Here is a 24015-nt window from a genome sequence, read left to right as displayed (position 1 = left end):
GCAACGGGGCAAGTGGGGTGGGCCGGATTGGTGCTGTACTTAGAATTTTAACCCTCATACTGTAACATATATAATGGTTTCCATCATGTCCTCCTCTCCCTTCTCTCATCCTGTAACATATATAAAAGGTTTCCATCATGTCCCCCTCTCCCTTCTCCCCTCATGTAACGTATATAAAGGTCTCCATCATGTCCCCCTCTCCCTTTTCTCCTCCTGTAACATATATAAAAGGTTTCCGTCATGTCCTCCTCTTCCTTCTTTCCTCCTGTAACATATATAAAGGTTTCCATCATGTCCACCTCTCCCTTCTCTCCTCCTGTAACATATATAAAAGGTTTCCATCATGTCCTCCCCTCTCCCTTCTCCCCTCATGTAACATATATAAAGGTTTCCATCATGTCCTCTCCCTTCTCCCCTCCTGTAACATATATAAAGGTTTCCAACATGTCCTCCTCTCCCTTCTTTCCACCTGTAACATATATAAAGGTTTCCATCATGTCCCCCTCTGCCTTCTCTCCTCCAGTAACATATAAAGGTTTCAATTATGTCCCCCTCTGCCTTCTCTCATCCTGTAACATATATAAAGGTTTCCATCATGTACCCCTCTCCCTTCTCCCCTCCTGTACCATATATAAAGGTTTCCATCATGTACCCCTCTCCCTTCTCCCCTCCTGTACCATATATAAAGGTTTCCATCATGTACCCTTCTCCCCTCATGTAACATATATAAAAGGTTTCCATCAGGTTTCCCCTCTACTCCAGTAACATATAAAGGTTTCAATCATGTCCTCCCTCTCCCTTCTCTCCTCCTGTAACATATATAAAGGTTTCCATCATGTCCTCCTCTCCCTTCTCTCCTCCTGTAACATATATAAAGGTTTCCATCATGTCCTCCTCTCCCTCCTCTCCTCCTGTAACATATATAAAGGTTTCCATCATGTCCTCCTCTCACTTCTCCCCTCATGTAACATATATACAGGTTTCCATCATGTCCTCCTCTCACTTCTCCCCTCATGTAACATATATAAAAGGTTTCCATCAGGTTTCCCCTCTACTCCAGTAACATATAAAGGTTTCAATCATGTCCCCCTCTCCTCCTGTAACATATATAAAGGTTTCAATCATGTCCTCCCTCTCCCTTCTCTCCTCCTGTAACATATATAAAAGGTTTCCATCATGTCCCCCTCTCCCACCTCTCCTCCTTAACATATATAAAGGTTTCCATCATGTCCTCCCTCTTCCCTTCTCTCCTCCTGTAACATATATAAAGGTTTCCATCATGTCCTACTCTCTCTTCTCTACTCATGTAACATATATAAAGGTTTCCATCATGTCCTCCCTCTCTCCCTTCTCTCATCCTGTAACATATATAAAGGTTCCCATCATGTCCTCCCTCTCTCCCTTCTCTCCTCCTGTAACATATATAAAGGTTTCCATCATGTACCCCTCTCCCTTCTCCCCTCCTGTACCATATATAAAGGTTTCCATCATGTCCTCCTCTCACTTCTCCCCTCATGTAACATATATAAAAGGTTTCCATCAGGTCCCCCCTCTACTCCAGTAACATATAAAGGTTTCCATTATATCCCCCTCTCCCTTCGTTCCTCCTGTAATATATATATAAAGGTTTCCATCATGTCCTCCTCTTCCTTCTCTCCTCCTCTAACATATATAAAGGTTTTCATCATGTCCTCCTCTCCCTTCTCTCCCCCTGTAACATATATAAAAGTTTCCATCATGTCCTCCTCTCCCTTCTCTCCCCCTGTAACATATATAAAGGTTTCCATCATGTCCTCCTCTCCCTTCTCTCCTGTAACATATATAAAGGTTTCCATCATGTCCTCCTCTCTATTCTCTCCTCCTGTAACATATATAAAGGTTTTCATCATGTCCTCCTCTCCCTTCTCTCCTCGTGTAACATATATAAAGGTCTCCATCATGTCCTCCTCTCCCTTCTCTCCCCCTGTAACATATATAAAAGTTTCCATCATGTCCTCCTCTCCCTTCTCTCCCCCTGTAACATATATAAAAGTTTCCATCATGTCCTCCTCTCCCTTCTCTCCCCCTGTAACATATATAAAGGTTTCCATCATGTCCTCCTCTCCCTTCTCTCCTGTAACATATATAAAGGTTTCCATCATGTCCTCCTCTCTATTCTCTCCTCCTGTAACATATATAAAGGTTTTCATCATGTCCTCCTCTCCCTTCTCTCCTCGTGTAACATATATAAAGGTCTCCATCATGTCCTCCTCTCCCTTCTCTCCCCCTGTAACATATATAAAAGTTTCCATCATGTCCTCCTCTCCCTTCTCTCCCCCTGTAACATATATAAAGGTTTCCATCACGTCCCCCTCTCCCTTCTCTCCTTCTGGAACATATAACTCAGCAAAAGGGTAGGAAGAATCCAATGGCTGGATGTTCTTAAGCACAGAAATGTCCAAGAAGGTTGCGAAATATTGAGAAATTAGATTCTCAAAGCACAATCGTTAACAATCCCTAAGGCCGCCTGCACCCGTGTGGAAATCCCGCGGCGGGATTTCCGCCGCTCAAAGCCTGCATAGGAGTGCATTACAATACGCACTCCTATGCAGACGGCCGCGGTTTGGCCGCACGAAATATCGCGCGGCAAACAAACCGCGGCATGACCTAATTTTGTGCGGGGCTCGCAGAGCCTCGCACAGAAACGTCCCTCGCCCGGCCGCCGGCTCCGGTCTGCGCATGCGCCGGCTGCCCGGCAGCCGGCACATGAAAGAGCCAGGGCCGCCGGGTGCGGGTGAGTACGCGCTCGTCTCTGCAGGTGCTCAGGTCGGGTCCCGCGGCGAGAATTCTCGCCGCCGGATCCGACCCGCTCGTCTGCAGGCGGCCTAAAAGAAGGAAGAATGGGAAGCATTTAAAGAGACCAGGATGGGTGAACCCAGAATGTAAACAATTTTTTCTTTGTTTTTAAAGTGTGCATCAAATGGAAAGAGGGTGGAATATCTAAAGAAGAATATAATGCAGTCTGCAGAAACTGTAGGGGCAAGTGTCAGAAAAGCTAAAGCTAATAATGAATTGAATTTGCAACGGAGGCCAAAAGCAATAAACATGGATTTTGGGGGTATATCAAAAGAAAAGTCAAAGATGCTCTTGTATGCTTACAGGATGAAAATAGTAAATTGGTTAAGAATGATGCTGAGAAGGTCGAACTTTTAAATTCCTATTTTTTATCCGTTTTCTCTCAGAAAGTAGACGGAACATCAACTGATCTTCTCTATGCTATTGGGGGAATAAAAGAATGCAGGCTATCTATAAGCAGAGAGAGGGTGAGGGGACACTAATAATAATAATATAATAATCTTTATTTGTATAGTGCCAACATCTTCCGCAGCGCTTACCTAACTTAAATGAATTCAAGTCTCAAAGTATAAATGAATTACATCCTAGTGGAAGAATGTATCAAGTGGGGCACCACAAGGCTCTGTCCTAGGCCCAGTGTTGTTTAACATTTTTATAGATGATCTGGAGAAGGGAATTGATGGGAAACTGATCAAATTTGCCAACGACACAAAGCTAGGAGCGATAGCTAACACTAGCGACGAAAGGGAGAGTATTCAAAAAGATCTAGAAAAGCTTGAACAGTGGGCGGCGACTAGCAGAATGTTATTTAACAAGGAGATTGGCTAAGCAACACATGTGAAAAAGACTTGGGTATACTAATAGATCATAGACTGAACATAAGTCAACAATGTGATGCAGCAGCCAAAAAGCAAACACAATTCTGGGATGTATTAAGAGAAGCATAGAGTCTAGATCACGTGAGGTCATTATCCCCCTCTACTCTTCCTTAGTCAGACCTCATCTGGAATACTGTGTCCAGTTCTGGGCACCACACTTTAAAAAAAAAAAAAAAAAAAAAAAAAAAAGACATCGACAAACTGCAGCAAGTTCAGAGAAGAGTTACCAAGATGGTGAGCGGTCTGCAAATCATGTCCTATGAGGAACGGTTAAAGGAGCTGGGAATGTTTAGCTTGCAAAAAAGAAGGCTGAGAGGAGACTTAATAGCAGTCTACAAATATCTGAAGGGCTGTCACAGTGCAGAGGGATCAGCCCTATTCTCATTTGTACAACGAAAGACCAGAAGCAATGGGATGAGACTGAAAGGGAGGAGACACAGATTAGATAATAGAAAAAAAACCTTCTGACAGTGAGGGTGATCAATGAGTGGAACCGGTTACCACAAAAGGTGGTGAGTTCTCCTTCAAAGGAAGTGTTCAAACAAATGCAGGACAAATATCTGTCTGGGATGATTTAGTGAATCCTGCAGTGAGCAGGGGGTTGGACCCGATGACCCTGGAGGACCCTTCCAACTCTATGATTCTATGTATAAAGGTTTCTATCATGTCACCCCTCTCCCTTCCTGTAACATATATAAAGGTTTCCATCATGTCCCCTTAAAACTTGTTTCCTTTAGCAATGTTCTAGATGCGCTGAACACCTGTGCAGGAAATCGCAGATGTTAGCAAACTTTGTCCATTATAAGATTACGCTCGGAATTTACTACTCTGCCCTTTTTTCCTCATCCACACAGTCCTGATAGGACAAACTTAGCAGTATTTGGCTTTGAATGCCATCTCTACAAGGATGACACCCAATTATATACTTCTCCTTGACAGATCACACCAGACCAAACTTCTTGTGTTCCTGCCCTCTAACATACCTAATCCTAATATCTCAATCTCCATGAGCGGCACTGCTATGACTCCTCAGCAGCACATCCGCTGGCTTGGGGGGGGAGGGGGGGGGGGGGGTCAAATTTTACTCAGACCTCTGTTTTGCTCCTTATGGTCAGTCACTTGCACGCTCAGGTCACCCATATCTCAAAAAACATCTCCAGATTCCGTCTTTACCTATTAAAACTCTTATTGTTGCCCTGACCCACTCTCTGCTTGATTACAGGAACGGACTACTAACTGGTCTTCCCCTCTCTAACCTATCCTGCATGGAGTTAGTGCTGGGGGTATCTGCACTGCGGACCTGTAGCCACTATGTAGACTAGAACTGGTGGCATTACCCTTCATTCAGTGGAACTATCCCTCTGCTCAGAAGACGGGAGTGAGCGGAGTACTCGCTGCTGTAATGGAAACCTCTGTGGTTGGCGCTGGCGTGTACATTACGTGCCGAGGGTTCATGCTACCTATATGGTGAGAGGCCATCAAGGACGCGGCGTCTCCAGACCTGCAGGATGCGGTAATCTATACGGGACCTACACAACGCATCGCAACTACTTATACTCTCCTAAAACACACGCCAACAGCACAGCCCGATGGGACCCTACGGCGATACAGATCTAAGAAAAAAGCCTTAAAAAAATTTGGCAAACTGACTCCTGTCTGTTTCGACATATGATGCCACTCCATAGATTTCAATAAAAAAATATTAAAATCACATGTATTTGACAGTGGACGCCATGCCCCCCCCCCCCCCCCAACCTCATCTGCAATGTGAACTCCCATGTGACTGCTCCTTCATTAACATCACATCTGCCCCAATCATATGAACACCTTACAGCCCCTCTGGTTTCAGGACAATTCAGTATATTACCAGTAGTTGATGGTCTCTGCTGTCTCTCTGTACTGTCTATTCGGTGCCCCTTTTTTGACCACCCAAGATGGCTGACACAACCTTTAGCCCGGGTTCACACAGGGCGGATTTGCCGCGGTTTTGCCACAGCAGATCCGCCCGCGGCAAAACCGCCCGCGGCCGCTAATCTCGGGATTAGCCAGCCGTGTGGATGAGATTTCTCAGAAATCTCGTCCACACGGGACGGCTAATCTGCAGCGGTAAATCCGGTTGAAACTGCGGCTGCGGAGGCCGCGGTTTCCAAAGATTGAGCATGTCTGTTTATCTTTTCTTTTTTGTTTATTTATGTCACGGCCGCGCTCTCCTCTATGGGAGAGCCAGCCGCAACGGAAAAGCAAGCGGCCGGGCCGCTTCAAAGCCGCCGCGGCTTGAACCGCGGCGGTTCTCCCGGCGGAAATCTCACATTTTTTGCTGCGGCCAAACCGCGAGATTTCCGACGGGAATACGCCAAGTGTGAACCCAGCCTTAGACTACCTAATGACCAACAGTGTATTGGTAATGTTAGACTACTAATGCACAATATCTGCCCTCCGACTGCCCGGCGCGGATCACAAGCAGTGCACACTGTGTATTAGGTAGTTAGAAGATGGTGGCAGCTATCTTGGGCACCCTGAACTGGCAAAAACGGCAGAGAAGACCAACGACAGGTAATATACCCCAACCGGACCGGGACCAAAACATGAGCGTTTCTTTAAAGAGTTTCTTCAGGAAGGGAAAAATATTGCCTCTGTCCATGCAGCCTGTGAAAACCCATCCTAGAAGGTAGTTAGTGCGGTTTGTGCCGCCCGAGACCCGAGAGAAGGTGTGGCTTCAGGCAGGGGAGGAGTCTAACAACGCAATCCGAATCCTCTTCAGGCTGCCAGGAACCAGCAGTTAGGGCCCACTTATACGAGCGTATTGGTATCTTGTTCTGGGACAGTATATTTATGTGACCGGACCATGTATATTCCCTGCATAATGCTGGCTTTTTTGCGGACGCATTTACACGCAGCAAAAAAAAATAAAAATAAACCAAGAAAACACAAGAGTGTCTCGCTGCTCACTTAACCGACCCCATTGATTAATGGGATATTTTGTTGCGTAATATACACCAAAATATGACAAGCTGCATTTTTCCCCCCACACGTGTGTAAGGCCGAGCTCATACGAGCAGGCGGTAAAACGATGTTCGTGCCGGCGTATCGCAGTGATTTTTGTTTGCGCATGATAGCATATCTCACGAGTGCCATCAGGCGCAGTCTGCCTCTTTTTTTTTTTGTTACTTTTTTATTTCCTGCTCTGTTGCTTAGCGACGTTGTGTATGTACAGCGTTTATTACGTGCCCATAGAGAACAATAGGGTTCTATCACTAGCAACTGTGAGCGGATCAATGAAAATTCATGTACTTTCATGGACTCCATCACGTGCTGTTAAATTAGACTCGTGAGCCTGCCCCAACATATGTGCATAGAAAACGCAGGTCTGAACGAACCAATGTAAACCAATGCGTAATACTCAGCACAAATACGCCTGTGTGAATGAGCCCTAAGCCCTTAGGTATCACGCCCCGACCCCCCTCCCTCCAGCCTCACGCCCCGACCCCCCTCCCTCCAGCCTCACGCCCCGACCCCCCTCCCTCCAGCCCCACGCCCCGACCCCCTCCCTCCAGCCCCACGCCCCGACCCCCCTCCCTCCAGCCCCACGCCCCGACCCCCCTCCCTCCAGCCCCACGCCCCGACCCCCTCCCTCCAGCCCCACGCCCCGACCCCCCTCCCTCCAGCCCCACGCCCCGACCCCCCTCCCTCCAGCCCCACGCCCCGACCCCCCTCCCTCCAGCCCCACGCCCCGACCCCCCTCCCTCCAGCCCCACGCCCCGACCCCCCTCCCTCCAGCCCCACGCCCCGACCCCCTCCCTCCAGTCTCACGCCCCGACCCCCTCCCTCCAGTCTCACGCCCCGACCCCCTCCCTCCAGTCTCACGCCCCGACCCCCTCCCTCCAGTCTCACGCTCTGTACAACCCATCCTTCTGTATTCTAAGTTGGGCAGCTCGCAGGTTGCAAGGCAGCAGCCATTTTTTCGCATTTCCTGCAGTCGGCTGACAATTTTCTTGGGAGCAGGGATAAAGCACATTGGATTTGTTCCCATAGGACCAGCTGGGTCAACCTGTTGCGCTGAGCAGCGTTTATAGACTTACAAGCGCTGCAGGTTTTTATCCTTACAACAGGATGCTAAAGATTATTTCTGTTGCTTATATAGCACCTTAAGAAAATTGGCACCTCTTTCCATCAGCCCGTCCCTAATGACGCCCACTAACTAATTTCCTAGTTTCTCTCACACACTAGGGCCAAATAACCCAACAGTAGATTTTTGGCTTGTTGGAGGCGACTGGAATACCTGGGGGAAACTCATGCAATAACAGGAAGAACATATATACAAACTCCATGCAGGTGTTGCCCTCAGTCAGATTGAAAAGAAGGACCCCAGCGTTGCAAGACAATACCAACCACGGCACTGCCCATGGATCATCCTGGAGGACTTCACAATACGCTCTAAGCAGCAAAGCCTTCCCCTGCAGTGCCTCAAAACACTGTGCATGTGCTAACGGTCACTGGGGCTGAACTATATATCAGACACAGCCACACAGAGTAGTGCTACTGGGCATTCTGTTCTGTCCCGGAGGTCAGACCTCCATACCTTCCATAAGTTACCCATGGAGAACCCTAGAAGAGTCCTGCCTTGGCACAGCCCTAAAGATCAGCCCGCCCCCGCAGAACGCCCAGGCTGCATGCAAGAAATGTAAAAACCAGTATAGCAAACACCATACCCAGAGGATTCTGTAGAGTAAGCCCTCGTTGCACGAAGGGGATTAAGGGACGTCTTTGCACACAGGCATTCCTGCAAAAGAGGAGAAAAAGGTGTCAAAACAACCAAAGCTGATGGCGTAAAAGCTATTATCAACGTATTATTTTAGCAATACATTAAGTGTTGGCAGGAGGAAAGTTGTGAAAATTGCTGCACGTCAGCGCTAAAACCTGAAGCAACAGTCAAAATGAAGCCAGTAAATAGTAATAAAGGGGACAAATATCACAGATCCCCCTCCAAGGGACAGACTGCACTTTGGAAGGAGATACTAGAACCGCCAAATCTTTCCTCAGGGTCTAAGGGTGCGTTTACATGAAGCAGATTTGTGGTGGATTTTGTGGTAGCAGATGCGTGCGGCCTAGGAGCGTGCCGCGACAGATGCGTGCGGCCTAGGAGCGTGCCGCGACAGATGCGTGCGGCCTAGGAGCGTGCCGCGACAGATGGGCGCCGCCTAGGAGCGTGCCGCGACAGATGGGCGCCGCCTAGGAGCGTGCCGCGACAGATGCGTGCGGCCTGGAGCGTGCCGCGACAGATGGGTGCAGCCTAGGAGTGATGTAAGCAGTGGAGACACACCAGGAGAGCTCTCATCTGTTATGCTAGCTTGGTTTTTTTCCCCTGAGGCAGCGCTTTTAACTCTGCTGTCCTGGCTGCCTTGCTGGTTCCTGGGCCTTTGGTTGTGCTGTACTATGGCTCTTGTCGTGGGGGAGCACAACCGCAGAGGAGCAGTGATAGCTGAGGCTGGTTTATTGTGTAACCAAGTTGCGATGAGGAGGAAAGAAGCCGCAGCACACGTGCGCTTCATGATGGCGCTCAGGTATCTGCATACACTACTGCGAATACTTTCCAACTTGAAAGGGGTCGTTATATACAGAAGATTAGCTCACATACGTCTGAGTCTCGGGAGGTCAATAGAGTCCTTCAGCGATGAGCTTTGGATGCAGAGCAAGCGTGTGTGTATATGAATGTATACATAACTAACCAGGCAGACATCAATTGGTAATACTCAACTTGCGGATCATCTGAAAATTGTTGCAAAAAATAAGCACCTTTTTATGAAGGGGGCGCAGGGGGTCTATTATTAAGGCACAGTAATCATCATCGTATGTGGCAGCATTGGGAAGGTCTCATGGCTATAAAAAAAGGATTACATTTTGAAGACACTTTTCTGTATTTTAAAAACCTGTATGCTTCTAAGTTGTGTGGATTGTGAAGATCCTTATATTTGGTTTGGGTGCAGTTGCCAACTTTGATGATCAGAGAGTGATCTTAGAGGCTCCTTTGACATTGAGCGAGTTGAGGGATGTGGTAGGAACACTTCCTAATGAAGAGTCGCCTGGGTTGGATGTTCTTCCAGATGAATTTAGGCGCTACCAGGATATGCTGGCGTTGGGTGAATCACTGCAGGACGGCGGCTGGCGTTGGGTGAATCACTGCAGGACGGCGGCTGGCGTTGGGTGAATCACTGCAGGACGGCGGCTGGCGTTGGGTGAATCACTGCAGGACGGCGGCTGGCGTTGGGTGAATCACTGCAGGACGGCGGCTGGCGTTGGGTGAATCACTGCAGGACGGCGGCTGGCGTTGGGTGAATCACTGCAGGACGGCGGCTGGCGTTGGGTGAATCACTGCAGGACGGCGGCTGGCGTTGGGTGAATCACTGCAGGACGGCGGCTGGCGTTGGGTGAATCACTGCAGGACGGCGGCTGGCGTTGGGTGAATCACTGCAGGACGGCGGCTGGCGTTGGGTGAATCACTGCAGGACGGCGGCTGGCGTTGGGTGAATCACTGCAGGACGGCGGCTGGCGTTGGGTGAATCACTGCAGGACGGCGGCTGGCGTTGGGTGAATCACTGCAGGACGGCGGCTGGCGTTGGGTGAATCACTGCAGGACGGCGGCTGGCGTTGGGTGAATCACTGCAGGACGGCGGCTGGCGTTGGGTGAATCACTGCAGGACGGCGGCTGGCGTTGGGTGAATCACTGCAGGACGGCGGCTGGCGTTGGGTGAATCACTGCAGGACGACGGCTGGCGTTGGGTGAATCACTGCAGGACGACGGCTGGCGTTGGGTGAATCACTGCAGGACGACGGCTGGCGTTGGGTGAATCACTGCAGGACGACGGCTGGCGTTGGGTGAATCACTGCATGACGGCTGGCGTTGGGTGAATCACTGCATGACGGCTGGCGTTGGGTGAATCACTGCATGACGGCTGGCGTTGGGTGAATCACTGCATGACGGCTGGCGTTGGGTGAATCACTGCATGACGGCTGGCGTTGGGTGAATCACTGCATGACGGCTGGCGTTGGGTGAATCACTGCATGACGGCTGGCGTTGGGTGAATCACTGCATGACGGCTGGCGTTGGGTGAATCACTGCATGACGGCTGGCGTTGGGTGAATCACTGCATGACGGCTGGCGTTGGGTGAATCACTGCATGACGGCTGGCGTTGGGTGAATCACTGCATGACGGCTGGCGTTGGGTGAATCACTGCATGACGGCTGGCGTTGGGTGAATCACTGCATGACGGCTGGCGTTGGGTGAATCACTGCATGACGGCTGGCGTTGGGTGAATCACTGCATGACGGCTGGCGTTGGGTGAATCACTGCATGACGGCTGGCGTTGGGTGAATCACTGCATGACGGCTGGCGTTGGGTGAATCACTGCATGACGGCTGGCGTTGGGTGAATCACTGCATGACGGCTGGCGTTGGGTGAATCACTGCATGACGGCTGGCGTTGGGTGAATCACTGCATGACGGCTGGCGTTGGGTGAATCACTGCATGACGGCTGGCGTTGGGTGAATCACTGCATGACGGCTGGCGTTGGGTGAATCACTGCATGACGGCTGGCGTTGGGTGAATCACTGCATGACGGCTGGCGTTGGGTGAATCACTGCATGACGGCTGGCGTTGGGTGAATCACTGCATGACGGCTGGCGTTGGGTGAATCACTGCATGACGGCTGGCGTTGGGTGAATCACTGCATGACGGCTGGCGTTGGGTGAATCACTGCATGACGGCTGGCGTTGGGTGAATCACTGCATGACGGCTGGCGTTGGGTGAATCACTGCATGACGGCTGGCGTTGGGTGAATCACTGCATGACGGCTGGCGTTGGGTGAATCACTGCATGACGGCTGGCGTTGGGTGAATCACTGCATGACGGCTGGCGTTGGGTGAATCACTGCATGACGGCTGGCGTTGGGTGAATCACTGCATGACGGCTGGCGTTGGGTGAATCACTGCATGACGGCTGGCGTTGGGTGAATCACTGCATGACGGCTGGCGTTGGGTGAATCACTGCATGACGGCTGGCGTTGGGTGAATCACTGCATGACGGCTGGCGTTGGGTGAATCACTGCATGACGGCTGGCGTTGGGTGAATCACTGCATGACGGCTGGCGTTGGGTGAATCACTGCATGACGGCTGGCGTTGGGTGAATCACTGCATGACGGCTGGCGTTGGGTGAATCACTGCATGACGGCTGGCGTTGGGTGAATCACTGCATGACGGCTGGCGTTGGGTGAATCACTGCATGACGGCTGGCGTTGGGTGAATCACTGCATGACGGCTGGCGTTGGGTGAATCACTGCATGACGGCTGGCGTTGGGTGAATCACTGCATGACGGCTGGCGTTGGGTGAATCACTGCATGACGGCTGGCGTTGGGTGAATCACTGCATGACGGCTGGCGTTGGGTGAATCACTGCATGACGGCTGGCGTTGGGTGAATCACTGCATGACGGCTGGCGTTGGGTGAATCACTGCATGACGGCTGGCGTTGGGTGAATCACTGCATGACGGCTGGCGTTGGGTGAATCACTGCATGACGGCTGGCGTTGGGTGAATCACTGCATGACGGCTGGCGTTGGGTGAATCATTGCATGACGGCTGGCGTTGGGTGAATCATTGCATGACGGCTGGCGTTGGGTGAATCATTGCAGGGCGGCATCCTTCCACCATCAATGAGAGATGCTATGATGGTCTTCATTCCTATACCGGGAAAGGATTTGTCTCTTCCCGATTCCCATCTCTGTTGACCACTGATGGTAAAATCTTGGCAAAGGTACTTACGAATAGGTTTCTTTCAGTAAAGACGCATTTAATACATGAGGATCAGTCTGGCCTCATGCCAAAACAAATCAACGGCTATTAGTTTAAGGAGGTTGGATCTGAATCGTCAGGCGAATCATCGAGTTTGCGGGAGCAGGGCTGGTTTTTCACTCGGCGCTGCCAAAGCTTTTGACAGTGTTGAGAGGAATTATTTGTGGGTCGTTCTTCATAGGATGGGCTTCAGTGAGAAATGTGTGGTGAGGGTAAAACTGCTCTATTTAGGCCCCCTGTCCACGACCGTGAATTCGCCGTCGGTAAATCGCTGGCGAATCACGCAGGCTGAAGCTTTCCGTAGCGTTGCTATGGAAAGCGCCGGCCCCCTGTCCACAAGCAGAGAAGCATTGTGATTCTCCGCTCGCGGCCGTCAATTCGCAGCATGCTGCGAATCGCCCCCATATGTCAGATAGATCTCCATAGGTCAGCCTGTCTGCCGGCTCCTGCGTCTGAGATCCGCCGCGGGATACCGCAACACCTGTGGACAGGGGGCCTTAATGTCGGAGGCAAGGCGGTTTATTTACACATGATTGCGTAAGGAGCGCAGTCCCGCTATAAACTTGCTTTTTCATTGGTTCTTTGTCTTTTTTCTCCCCAATCCCTGTTTAGTGTATCTGGTGTGTTTGTTTTGGGGTCTGCTGCTCTCCACCTCCCAGTGGATATTCTCATAATAGATTCCTCCTTATGCGAGAACCGTTCATTTTTTGTTCATTGCAATTTGTACCTGTGTATATATATATATATATATATATATATATATAATTTTTTTTTTAATCTTTTGTGTTTATACCACCATTTTCCTTTCCTTTGCTAGAATTAAACTGGCGATCCTTCAAAAAGGATAAACAGTCTGGCAAATCCAAATGTTCGGATATGTTTTTGGTGTCTCAATTGAATCAGTTGAAAGGGTGGGGAGAAAGCAATGTAGTGGGGTAAAGAGATGAGCGAGCATACTTCTTAAGGACAAATACTCGAGCGAGTATCGTCCTTTTCGAGCATCTGCCTACTCATCTGCAAAGATTTGGGTGCCAGCGGGTGACGGGGGGGGGGGGGGGGGGGGGATATCTCTCTATCTTCCCCCGCTCACTCCCGCAACCCACCGCTCACCCCCGTCGGCACCCAATTCTTTGCGGACGACCAGGCAGATACTTGCTCAAGTATTTGTCCTTAGCGGTATGCTCGCTCATCTCTAGTGGGGTTAAATGGTAGATTGGTTTCTAAAATGTCACATTGTAGCCCCCCTATAACGGTATGAGAGAGGGATGAAAGGAGGAAAAAAGGAACACATGGCTGGTGCAGATTTAATGCGTACGGTCTGGGATTGCATGACTTTTGGATATTGTTGGTGGGCAGACTCTTTTGGGGATTCAGAGATCATTGTATCAGGCGCAGAAGTTGATTACTACCCGTTGGATTCAATGTATTATCATAGCAATCAGACGATCATTATTGGGGATATTTGCTCGATCTGGATTTATACAAGCCCCACTTAAAAACATAAAAGCATTTTCCCCGCTACCGTAGTAGGGCTTATTCAGACATTCATGTATCGGCTGGGTTTTCACGCCCGGCCGATATACGGCGTCTATCTCTGCAGGGGGAGGAGGCGGGACAGAAGCAGTACACTGAGCTCCCACTCCTCTCCACTATTTGCAATGGGAGAGGGTGCGGCGGGCAGCACTTAGCTCCACCCCCGTCCCAACCCTCCCATTGCTAACAGTGGGGAGGGTCAGAGAGGAGGTGGAGATAGGGCAGAGCGGGGGCAGGAGCTCATTGCACTGCTCCCGCTCTGTCCCTCCTGCAGAGGAGGTCTGAATAAGCCCGTAGAATCACTTCCTAATCAGTAGGAGTTCGATTGCTGGATTTTTCTTCTACAGAAAAGCTGTTGAAGACTCAATGTTCAAAGACATCCACGGGAATGGATCTGTGTTGTAGGCGGCCGGGAGGGGCGCGGTGTAGAAAAACTACTGAATGGACATCTTAGCCAGATCCCATACCCCCTAGGGGCTCAATCACATGAGGGTATTTTGGCTGTGTATTATGTGCACTGATTTACATTAGGCCACTCAGAACTGCGTTTCTCACGGACATGAAAGAAAAGCAGCAGGTCCTATATTGGTGCTTAATATGCACCATCATAGCCCATGGGTGCATATAATATGCAGTAAATACACATTACTGTCTATTCACTGCATTCTATGCATGTAACAAATACGTGCATAATAACTAAACATAGGCCCATGTGAGGGAGCCTTAAAGGGGTTGTCCCGCGAAAGCAAGTGGGTCTATACACTTCTGTATGGCCATATTAATGCACTTTGTAATATACATCGTGCATTAATTATGAGCCATACAGAAGTTATTCACTTACCTGTTCCGTTGCTAGCGTCCTCGTCTCCATGGTGCCGTCTAATTTCAGCGTCTAATCACCCGATTAGACGCGCTTGCGCAGTCCGGTCTTCTCCCTTCTGAATGGGGCCGCTCGTGCCAGAGAGCTGCTCCTCGTAGCTCCGCCCCGTCACGTGTGCCGATTCCAGCCAATCAGGAGGCTGGAATCGGCAATGGAACGCACAGAGCCCACAGTGCACCATGGGAGAAGACCTGCGGTCCACCGTGGGTGAAGATCCCGGCGGCCATCTTAGCAAGGTAAGTAAGAAGTCGCCGCAGCGCGGGGATTCGGGTAAGTACTATCCGTTTTTTTTTTTTACCCCTGCATCGGGTTTGCCTCGCGCCGAACGGGGGGCCTATTGAAAAAAAAACAAAAAAACGTTTCGGCGCGGGACAACCCCTTTAACACAAGAAAATTGGAAAGACCCTCACAAAAAATTTAATTTTTAATTATAGATTTTGAATTTATGTCTCAGTCCTGACATGTCCATTTTTAACCCCTCAGTGAACACCAATTTCGGTTTAACCCCTTAACGCTATAGAACACACATTTATGGGGCGATCTCCCTCCTCCGTACAACGCAGGCACCGGCTGTTTGCTACAGCCAACACCTGGCAGCAACACCTCCAATAAGCCGTGTGGCTGAGCCGTTAACCCTTTAAATGCCGTGGTCAATTCTGACAGCGGCATTTAAGTCCCCCAAATGATGTTCGGCAGTCCCGTACAGCTCCCCCCATGGCGTGGCTTGATACAATGCCTGCCTGATCGCAGTATGATGTAACGCTATGGCATTCCATCATAGCAGTACAGTAAAAAAGAAAAATCAGTTTGGTATTGTAATAATTGTACTGACCCACAGATTTAGGTTTTCATTTTTGTTGCAGTTTGTGCGCCATAGAAACAAGATGCACCGGATGATGGCAGAATTTAGTGGGGGGTTTTTTCTTTTATTTTACTCTACTTAGAAGTTTTTTAGTATATTTATGGCAAAAAACAGGCCCTCAGACAGGGATGTCGATAAATAAAGGAGTTACGATTTTCTTTTATACAATGGGGGCGGAAAACCGAAATGGAAGGAAAAAAAATGTCCTTAAGTGGCTAAAAACCAATGAATAGTTTTCCTTTTTGTGCTCTGGCGTTCACAACATTTAATTTTTTTTGGTCCCTGTAGCTGTACAAGACAAGTTCTAGTTTCTATAGGAACCATTTTCAGGTACATATAATGTATTCAAGAAGTATTTTTTTCTGCAGAGCAATGGAAAAAAAGCAATTCCACCATTGTTTTTTGGGATTTATAATTAGGGCGTTCACCATGTGGTATACATATTTTATCTTTATACTACGGGTCATCACGATTATGACAACACCAAATTTATAGAGGTTTTATTACTTTTGCACAATATAAAAGAAAAAAAGTGTCTTAACACAAATAGACTTCTCGTGTGTCACCCCAGTCCAGGACCAAAGCTATTTTATTTTGTCATTGACAGATGTACAAGCCCTTTTTCGCAGGATGACTTGGAATTATTGGTACCATTTTGACATTTATGTATCTTTTTGGTTACTTTTTATTCCTGTTTTGGGGAAGTGAAATGAGCACAAAACTACTATTTTGGCTTCTTCCTATTTACTGAATTTACCATGCTGCATAAAGAAATGTAATATTTTATAGGCCAGGAAGTTACAGATATGGCGATACCAATTATGTGTAGTTATTTTGTGTTTTTTTTATTTCTTCAGTATTTAACACTGTATAAGGCCGAATGCAGACGGGCAGGTCAGATTCCGACTGCGATTCTCGCAGCGGGATGCGACCCTATGCCTCTGCAGGGACCTCCGGCTTACCTGTCCAGCCCTCTTCACTCTGCGCTGCGGATGTGCCGGCTGGCGCACAGCTACACATGCTCATTGAAATAGGACATGCCGTGATTTCCACCCTGCGAGCGGAATATCAGTTGATTTCCCCTCGTGGGCATTGAAATGCATTTTTCAATGCATGTGCTATGGGGCTGTGTTTGCTGTGGGATCCGGAGCTCCGGTTCCCACGGTGCCAATATGGTTGTGTGCATTAGGCCTAAGGAGGAAAAAAAGCTATTACATTTTTCGGTAAAGATATTTAGATTCTGTAGGCAGCAGCAACAGTGACATTTACAGGGTTAGACAGCAAAGAGGATTGATTAAACAAGCAAGTGCTCATCTTCTCACTTTTTTGTAGTCGAGAAAAAAAGACCCCCATATGTGACAGAACAAGTATGTTCTCCAATTGGTAATGGGGGAGATTACATGAACTACCCTCCACTCAGACAGGGGAAAGGACAGGAGAATCACAGATCTTCTCTACTGTCCACTTGTCCGCTGCCAACCTCCACACACACTGAAACGACAGCTGTAAATTCAGTATTCCCAACCCCACTTCAAACAGCTGTAGCTCTGATGCCATCAGTGCTGCAGACAAGCTTCTGGTATCAGTTTAAAGCCAATACTCTTTGCTTACAAATAGCATGTGGTAGCACTGATAGAACCAGAGCTACAGCCATTTATCAGCTCTTCCTAATCTGTAGGGGGGTTAAATCTGTATATAGCGAGCTTCCATATTAGTGGCTACAACAGCTGTGTGAAAACAGGCAGGGAGACCTGATGCTATGTAACGAAAAAAATGTTCAGACCCCTATGCCAGAGATGGAAATTGTCTCTACTGCTCAAAGAAGTATTCTGAAACTTGATAGGAGAGGGGTGAACATAAAACACATAGAAATAATCTTGCCAGGTTGTAGGACATTTTGCAGTATTTGTATTCTTGTATCCACAGACATAGGCAATCAGCTGGAAAGAGCGAGCTGTCAACTATTGTCTGGGTCTTTGTTCTTTGCCAGCGTAGTCTGAACAGCAGTACCACGATGTGGACACGGGGATCAATGCAAATAAAAAGTGCAATGTGATGAAAAGAAGTGTGCAATTAAACAACAGGACTGCAGGCAGGAGCTGGCGAAATAGTCACAATCTCACTGAAATACACTGTGGTTTTCCATGGTGACTCAAGTGTTCCATGGCAGAAGCATCGTGCCCGGGATCTGTGCAGCTCATATGCATCCACCTAGGAAAAAAGGGCTGTACTGGGAAAACTAGACAGGGCCGGCACTTCTTAGACACAAACAGGATTTCAAGAATATCCAGCACCGTTGTGTCTAGAGACGAGGGAGCATACTCGTTAAGGCGATTTACTCGAGAGAGCATCGCCTTTTTCGAGTAACTGCTGGCTCGTCCCTGAAGACTCGGGGGGGGGGGGGGGGGGGGGGGGAGGGGGTGGGCACGGAGGGGAGCGGGTTTGAGAGAGAGAGATCAGTGCCAGTGTGAACTGCGCTTTAACCCATTGCTCCACATGCTTGTAAGGCTTTATGCAGAACATTGTATGCAAATTGTGCCACTTGCATCAGATGGCACACAGACACCTGCCTGTGTACTGGCCAATATTCACATACTGCACACATTGCATGTGCTATTCTCGTGCGTGAAAGCAGGCGATATTAGGACATGCAATGATTTTTTTTCCTGCACAGCTCAGTCTGTTAAAAAAAAAAAAAAAGGTGCATGGGGATAGCTTCATAGGCTTTTATAGGGCCACATATATAGCCATCTGAATGGGCCTTAAGAGTATGGCTCACACAGCGCTACAGAAGTCCAGATCACAGATTCTGTCCATTCAAACTGTGACTGCACTTTCATAAAGCTTTTGACATGTCTAAAGTTTGCATCCTTGGAGGCCCAGGTGCCGAGATCCCCAGGAATAGCTAGAACGAAACAGCTTCCATTAAGCAACTGCTGTGGGTCTCAGCAGCCAAACTCCAGCAATCAAAACTTGTGATATGTCAAATGTCTCCTGACAGCACCATCGCACCTATACTCATTAGATGTCACAGCACCATCGCACCTATATTCATTAGATGTCACAGCACCACAGGCGTTAAGGGATTTCCATTGTAGTTACGGGCCCAAGGCCTCATTTCCACAGCAGATGCACTGAGAGTCATTATTAAAGGGGTTGTCTCGCGGCAGCAAGTGGGGTTATACACTTCTGTATGGCCATATTAATGCACTTTGTAATGTACATTGTGCATTAAATATGAGCCATACAGAAGTTATTCACTTACCTGCTCCGTTGCTAGCATCCCCGTCGCCATGGATCCATCTAAATTCGCTGTCTTCTGGCGTTTTTAGACACGCTTGCGCAGTCCGGTCTTCTGCCTGGTGAATGGGGCCGCTCGTGCCGGAGAGCTGGTCCTGCGTCGTCATCGTAGCTCCGCCCCATGTGCCGATTCCAGCCAATCAGGAGGCTGGAATCGACAATGGACCGCACAGAGCCCACGGTGCACCATGGGAGAAGACCCGCGGTGCATCGTGGGTGAAGATCCCGGCGGCCATCTTGGAGAAGGAAGAAAGAAGTCGTCGCAGAGCGGGGATTCGGGTAAGTAATATATCTTTTTTTTTTTAACCCATTCTTTGGGCTTGTCTCGCGCCGAACGGGGGGCCTATTGAAAAAAAAAAAACCCCGTTTCGGCGCGAGACAACCCCTTTAAATTGATTTTTTTTATTTTATTGCTTGTAGCAGATCGTGTTTCTTTTCTCACATGGATTGCGCTGTGATTCAAAAATCCGCAACTTCCCCTCCCAACCTTTTCCCCACCTCCCTCATTGATTTTAACCTTCAAATCCGCACTGAATCCACAAATGTATTTGCGCTTGCACTGCGGATCGTAAGCTGCCAGAGAGATGAATGGAGGGCATCCGGGTGTGAGCCGCGGTAAAATGGAGCATGCTGCGATTTGTTTCTACAACTTGCACATTACAGCAACATTGACGTGATAACTGATTCTGTGGGAATGTGAGATTCTGAAGTTTATGTAGTTTTACTTTTGCTGTACTACTTTTAAAGAGTAAATTTTCTGCAATGGTCTGGGCGCCGTATCTTTTCTATTCTTCCGTCTACATAGTAATAAATATTAGTAAAAATGACCAGCGCTCGGTGTATGCTTAGAGAAAAAAAAAGGGTGTAAGAAGAACTTACTGCCTTGTCCTTGGCACCCCTGAATCCCAGACAGCGGGTAATATAGCGGACGTGGCAAGAGGGTAAATAAAGCAATTCATTGATCCAAATGCAACGCGTTTCGGCTCTAAGGCTTGAGAAAGGACTATTTTAGAGCCAAAATGTATTGCATTTGGATCAATACATTGCTAAATTTACCCTCTTGCCACGTCTGCGATATTACCCGCTGGTAATCTTTACTACTTGATTCACATTCTCCGGTATCTGTACATGCCTGGAACCACACCATGACGCTCTCCTGTATTGGATTCTGACCATCTCGAGTTTCCCTGGGTTCCACTAGGGATACGCGCTATTCTGAATTTTGACGTATCGGTACCCCTCAGGGGCTATCCGGCGACGTCTGGTAAGGCTTTCTTTTTTCCATCAATTTACCAACCTTTAAGATACCCACCGTCTGGAGCGCTAACTATTGATTATTGTCTACATAGTAATGTGAGGGCTATTTTTATTGCAGTACGTCCTGTAGTTTTATTTTGGTACCATTTTGGAGTTTCACCTTTTAGTAAAGGTTTTCTTGGAGACTTAACTGTTGGCTGGGAGCTACCAGAACTGTGAAATAGGAGACCGCCTGGTAATATTGCTTCCCCTCCTCTAGTCCCAGGATCGGAGGGTAGTTTTAAAGGGAGTTTCCAGGGAAATACTACTGATGACCTATCCTCAGGATGGGTCAACAGCTAATCGGCTGGGGTCTGTCACTTGGGACCCAGCTCATTGGGCGAACAGCACCGCTGCACACTCGGTCAGAGCAGAAACTGCTGCTCCGACCCGTTAAGTGGTCGTCACTTGTAACTGCAGCTCCCATTGATTTTAATGAGAGCTGGACCTGCAGTTAGAGGTCAGACAGCGGCTTACACTACATACCCGTGTATAGTGACAGAGGGCACCCAGTCCGTAGATTGGCGAGGCACCCGAGCGGTGGACCCCAGCTGATCAACCATTGATGAGATAGCCTCAGGATAGGCCTCAATAGTATTTCCTTGGGGAAAAAAACTTAAATGCAAGTACTGTATATACTCGAGTATTAGCCGAGTCAATAGGTTTTACCACATAAAACTGGTAAAACTTATTGACTTGAGTATAAGCCGAGCTAGACTCGAGTATATATTAGGTAAAGAAAAAAATGCAATCCTCACCTCCCAGCCTGTGTCCCCGGCGCGATGGTCGCCCGGCAGTGCAGCAAGCTGCTTCAGACTTCTCCCCGCTGTCATCTCTCTGCTCTGTTTTCAATTCTCCCGTTGTCAGTGCTGTGTAAGTAAGCGCTGTGATTAGATCGAGCGCCAGCCAATCACAGCCAGCGCTCGATAAACTAATCACAGCCATTCTGTGAATGATCAAGCGCCGGCTGTGATTGGCTGGCGCTCGATCCAATCACACGCTTTCCTACACAGTGCTGATGGCGGTATAATTCAAAGCTGAGCAGGGGGATGACAGCGGGGAGAATTCTCGAGCAGCTTGCCGCTCCGCCAGGAAGACCATCACGCCGGGGACACAGATGCACGCTGGGAGGTGAGTATTGCGTTTTTTTTTTGTTTTTGTTTTTTTTTTTACCTCACTCGAGTAGAAGGCCTCATGTCCACGGGGAAAATCAGGCCCGCTACGGATTCTCCAAGGAGAATCCGTAGCGGGTCCCTCCTGCCCCGCAGACATGAGGCATAAAAATAAGAATAAACTTACCTCTCGCACGCTCCGGATCTTCCCTTCGCCGCGGCTTCATCTTCTCTGCGTCGCGGCCGGATCTTCTTTCGTCGGCCCGGCGGATGCGCAGGGCACGTCGGTGACGTGCCCCGCGCATGCGCCGGCTCGAAGAAAAAAGATCCGGCCGCGACGGAGAGAAGATGAAGCCGCGGCGAAGGGAAGATCCGGAGCGGGTGAGTAAATTCCGATTTTGGTCTCCCGCGGATCCGGGCGGCTTCCATAGGCTTCAATAGAAGCCCGCGGGAGACCCGCACGAAAATGGAGCATGGTCCAGATTTTTTCATGCTCCATTTTTAAAAAAAAAAAAAAAATCACTTTTATTGACCATCCGCGGGTATTTATCTACCCGCAGGAGGTCAATGCATCCCTATGGGATGCGGATCCGCGGGCAGAAGAAGAGTTAAAATCCGCTGCGGATTTTAATTCTTCTTTTGCCCGTGGACATGAGGCCTAAGCCAAGGGGGGCTTTTTAAGCATAAAAAAAAAATGTGCTTAGAAACTAGGCTTATACTGGAGTATATATGGTATATTAAAGACTTATTTCACCGTTAAAGGTGCGTCTACATGTGGTGGATTTGTGGCCGATTTCCCAGACTTAAAAAAAAAAAAAGCAGCAAATTTACACCATTTTTGCTTCTTCAGTCACGGGATAAAAACTGCTGTTAATCTGTGCCAAATGCGTGTGAAGCCCTTCATCAGACCCTCCAGGTGTGGACGCACGCCGACAGCTATTCCACTTCTTCCCTGATGGTTACAGATATCACAGAGTGCAGGAATTTCCCGATCGCTGTCCCCATAAGGTCACATCCCACAATGCACGCCGGCGAGGTACCCCGTTACTGCAAGAGTTTTGCAAACTTCTTTACAGCCTCCAGTTCCCCTCAGTACAATTACAACCTGCTGGTGGCAGCAGGCCTACACCTCTTAGAGGGCATTCCTCAGACAGTCTGGGACTGGTGTGGAGCCCAGTGACTCACTGAGGCCCTGAGACTGGGAGTGACAGCCACAAGGTCACGTCCTCCTGGGGCTACCTGCAGCCACCCTATAAACCCCCCGCAGTTGGTGGTGAGTCAGCTGCAGTACTCGGCCCCCACCCCGTCACTGAGCTCCGTCCTGACACTGACATGCCGCTATTCCAGCATTTGTCCTCAGGACTTACTCTATGTATGACCTAGCAAAACCGAGCTTTCCTATTGGACGAGCAACACGTCCGCTATGAAAAATACTAAGTCTTATTGGTTAGTGAAGTTGTCACTCACGGGTACGCCCGCCCTTCTACGTAACCAGTTGAAAGGTCATTAAAACGTCCTGTGATTGGCTGGATTAGCAAGAAAGGCGCAATGTCATTGGTTGATGCGGTAATTATTCTGACAGCCGATTGGCTGGAGGCAAAAGCAATATGCGGTGGCAGGCCGGAGCGCCCGGTGTAAAACTCTATACACACTTCCAACAGATACTTCTTTAACCACCGCCCAGGTTGGTAGATGCGCGGAGGCTACCACAACACCCACCACCCAGTGCGGTTGGACACCCAGAGTAAATAAAACACGCTTTATTGCGGTATTACCTTAGCTTGCGCCGCCGCACGGACCTTCCTGCACACCCGAAGCATATTCCCTGTTGTAACGGGGATTAATCAATCCGGTATCCGACTCAACACAACATGTCCCGGTACGGGATGAATGAGAACAGTGACCGCGCAGCCCGGACTGACACCGCCCACGCCTCCTGCTCCGACCACACCCCCTCTAGGCAGCAGCGTGCTGCTTTTTTTTTTTCAACAACTTTATTATATATTTGACATTTAGATCTATTTTTTTTAAATTAAACAACTTTATCAATACAGTATGACAACTAACAAAATGACATTGATGGCTTTCTGAAAAATATATAATTTTCAATAAAAAAAAAATAGATTTTTGAAAGTTGCGCAAAAGAAAATAAATTATTTGCCGGTAACTGTGTACACAGTAATTCATACAATACGTCTAGTGCCAAGCTATACATAGCCACAGCCTTTCTATGTTAAGCCATGTCATTGGTGTCTCCTCACAGTACTGATGCCTCTATACAAGGCCGCATTAACATGGCCGATATTTTCGCGCTCGTTTTGTGTGTTACGAGACTCTCAAAACTTGTATGTAATGGGAAAATTTTTCTCCCAGGTGCTGCAAGATGGAAAAATCGCAGTATGTCTTATTTTTGCGTGAGAATAATACTTGCCAATGTGCGGTATTCGGCACGTCACACAGAACTCGTATGCGGT

General features: G+C 48.6%; 1 protein-coding gene across 2 annotated transcripts in view; it reads right to left on the bottom strand.

The window, feature by feature from the left end:
* IMMT (inner membrane mitochondrial protein) overlaps positions 1-23497 on the bottom strand; it is a 42716-nt gene extending 19219 nt beyond the window's left edge. For both annotated transcript variants that reach the window (XM_066572986.1, XM_066572987.1), the window contains exons 1-2: positions 23317-23497; positions 8423-8493 (exon numbers count right to left, since the gene is read on the bottom strand). In XM_066572986.1, the coding sequence (XP_066429083.1) occupies positions 8423-8493; positions 23317-23361 (116 nt within the window). In that variant the 5' untranslated portion in view covers positions 23362-23497. The remainder of the gene's footprint in view (positions 1-8422; positions 8494-23316) is intronic.
* Positions 23498-24015: the final 518 nt, after the last annotated feature.

This window comes from Eleutherodactylus coqui, chromosome 7 (assembly GCF_035609145.1).
Source record: "Eleutherodactylus coqui strain aEleCoq1 chromosome 7, aEleCoq1.hap1, whole genome shotgun sequence".
In the NCBI taxonomy this organism is placed as follows: domain Eukaryota; kingdom Metazoa; phylum Chordata; class Amphibia; order Anura; family Eleutherodactylidae; genus Eleutherodactylus; species Eleutherodactylus coqui.
This window is presented reverse-complemented; position numbering and strand designations above follow the sequence as displayed.